General features: G+C 38.1%; 1 protein-coding gene across 1 annotated transcript; it reads right to left on the bottom strand.

Annotated features, from left to right (window-relative positions):
- Positions 1 to 1925: 1925 nt before the first annotated feature.
- LOC121929164 (mas-related G-protein coupled receptor member A1-like) lies at positions 1926 to 2933 on the bottom strand. Its single transcript, XM_042464474.1, has one exon. The coding sequence runs from the start codon at positions 2931 to 2933 to the stop codon at positions 1926 to 1928; it is 1008 nt and encodes a 335-aa protein (XP_042320408.1).
- Positions 2934 to 3211: the final 278 nt, after the last annotated feature.

Below are 3211 nucleotides of genomic sequence, written 5' to 3'. Positions count from 1 at the left end.
ATTATTATTATTATTATTATTATTATTATTATTATTATTATTATTATTATTATTATTGTAATTGGATTGTAATAGGATCCAGAAAGATGCAAATCATGACCCTTGCCCTAAATTTTCAAAAGGCTCCATAGTGCATTTAGAGCAAGGGGCATGACTGCCTCCTTACATCTTCCAATTCCTTCCAACTGCAGGTGTTTCAGCAGCTGGACAAACCAGCAATTGTACAGCAGCCACTCAGTACATCAGATCAGGAAATTGCTGCCAGTTACCATTCCGGTTCAATTTACACAGCTGGGACAGAAAGCACAGACTGCTGCAAAATGAGACATTTCTATATCCAGCAAATATACAACACTGCACAAATCCAAATGAGTAAGTGAAGACAGGGAAGGAATTCTGGAGAACAATGTCAACAAGGAAGAAATCAGTTCAGTTGCAAATGTGCCAAATACATAAAACATGGATGGAAAGTGCTGGCACATAGATGATTCTGGAGAAGTAGTAAAGCTAGGGTTGGGTCTTCGAGATGTCAACCAGTGTCTTTTTTTTTACATGACCACTTGGAAAATGGCAGTCAGTCAGAGGAGAAATCAACAACCCCAACATTTGGCCAATGTACACATGTCTGGGATTACTGGAGCTGATGCCAGTTGACATAGCATCCCTTTCATTTACAAACATAAATAGACAATGGGTATATGTCTAGTGTCTTTATATTTAGTATGTATTTATATTTAGTATTGATTTGTTCAAAGTTGCTGTTGTTGTGCACCTTTAAGTCATTTAACATATGACAACACTAAGGTCAACTTATCATAGTGTTATCTTGACAAGATTTGTTCTGAAGAGGTTAGCCATTGCCTTCCCAAGGTCATTCAGTAGATTTCATGGCTGAGCTGGCAATTGAACCCTGGTCTCCATAGTCATAGTCCATCATTCAAACAACTATTCCATACTGGCTCTTCATTTAGTACTTATTAAAAATATCTGCCCAGAAGGGCCTTCAAAGTGATGTGCAACATAATGGAAACATAAACAAACAAACAAACAAAATAAACCCACATTGTTAAAGATGCTTATTGTACATCAATATCAGTCTGTATCTTTATCTATGATTAGTTTGTGCAACAAAAATTGTGGCTATTCTCAATTAGCAAGAGAGCAGTAGCAGAGTAAGTATCATTTTATTCATCTCATCATGATAATTCTGTGATTTAAAATGCCATGATGACAATAACAATAACAGCAACAATAACAATAATTTTATATATATTCATGTTATATTTCCTCTGATAACAGATACCAGCTAATGAGCATGCACAACAACAGAGCAGCTTACAGTTTGGCATTTACTTTACTTAGTAAACACAAAAGTCCTAAACAGAGTTCATTCACAAGCTTCAGGTCCAGCAAGAGAGTTCAGCAATATCCAAGTCAGGTACACAGTATCTGGAGCCTCTGTCAGTGCTGATACTGCACTCTGGTCTGTATCTGAGACTTGTGGCTCTGGAACCTCCTCCTGCTCCGCTTCAGCAGCAGGTCCAAGAAGGTCTACTGCTTCAGTCTCTGAGTATGTCCATGCCCATGTACTGGACGAAGGGAATGACACAAATTATCTAACTGTAATGTGTGTACCATGAAAAATGAACCAAACTACATGGTAAATGGCAAGTCAAAGACTTAACACAGAAAGTGTAGTAGCCAGTCTAGAACAGATCAAGCTGTCTTTCCTAGTAACTAAACAAACAAATACACTCAACATGTGAACATATGTTGAATTGCAGCTACCATCAGCCCTAAGCAGAATGACCAACAGTGAGGGAATATGGGAGCTGAGAACTGCAGTTCAACAGAATCTAGAAGACATGTTCCACATCCCTAGTCAGTCTTTTCTTAGACTGATAGGCTTGCACTCAATGGAGAAATCATAATGGGATTTGAACTGGGGGCTCTTGCTCTTCATTGAAAACCTTGTGCAGTATAACTTTCAAAGTCTCCCTATATTGCCCCTTCTTTTGTCTTCCAACTAGGAAATAAATCAGTGGATTGACACTGCTGTTTAAGGAGGCACATAAAAACCCATATATAGATAGAGAAAAGGGGAAATACCCTGAAAAATAAATGATAGAAAAGAATATATTAAATGGAAATGCAAGAATGATGTAGAAGAGGAGAGTAAGTAAGATGGCAGTTAAAATGTTTCCACGTTGGTGCTGCGTCGGTTTCAAGCAGACTTTCATAAACAAGAACAGAGTGGAGATAGTCATGAGTGGGAGGCAAAGTAGGGCAATTGAAACAGATAGGCAGGCCATTGCAGTATAGTATCGAGTTGCATCAATTAGATTGAGAGTGGATGGAATTAAACAAAGAAGGAAAGAGATGACCCATATTACAGCACACACAATGGTACTTAAATGTTTTGGCCGGTGGCATCGATGCCAAAGTGGGAAGTGGACAGACACACACCTGTCCATACTGATGGCTGTCAGCAAAAATTGGCCAGGGATGTACATGTACATAAAGAGATCTTCCAAATAAAAATAAGGATAGAAAATCTTATATAGGTTACAAAGATATAAAATAATAATGAGAGGTATGAACAGAAGGACTCCGAAATCAACAACAGCCAAATTTAGGATGAAAGTGGTGAAAGGATTCCTTTGAATGCAGAAAGTGAGAAGCCAGATGATTGTTCCATTCCCCATAAGTCCAAAAAAGCAGAAAACAATAGTCAGAACAATTACACATATTTCAAAAGATGAATAGATATATCCTGTATCATAATGTGAAATGTTACCAAATGCCATTGCATTATTGAATGCCGGATAAAATGTATAGCCATAACCTGGATAAGACTTATTGTCAGGATCCAATGTATAAAATTCATTGCTTGAATTCAAAAGGGATGGGAATCCTGGGCTGAAATTGATCATTCTTCTGCTTTCTTGTGTTTTTTCTGCTGTGGGCACTTCTGCAAAGGGAAAACAGAGAGGTTTGGATTTTGTTCCTCCTATGAACTTTAACAAATATTACAACCAAACCTTTCCACTTCTGTATTGCTTAGTACAGAAATGGAGAGCCAGCATGATGAAGTGGTGTTGGGCCAAGACTCTGGCAGACTCAGCTTCAAATCCACACTCTGGCAAGGAAATCCACTGGGAGACTTTGAGCAAGTCATACTATCTTAGTCTCATAGGGAGGCAATGGAATA

Source organism: Sceloporus undulatus, chromosome 4 (assembly GCF_019175285.1).
Source record: "Sceloporus undulatus isolate JIND9_A2432 ecotype Alabama chromosome 4, SceUnd_v1.1, whole genome shotgun sequence".
NCBI classification, from domain to species: Eukaryota; Metazoa; Chordata; class Lepidosauria; order Squamata; family Phrynosomatidae; genus Sceloporus; species Sceloporus undulatus.
Note: the sequence above shows the minus strand (reverse complement) of the source record. Positions and strands in the feature narration are given on the sequence as shown.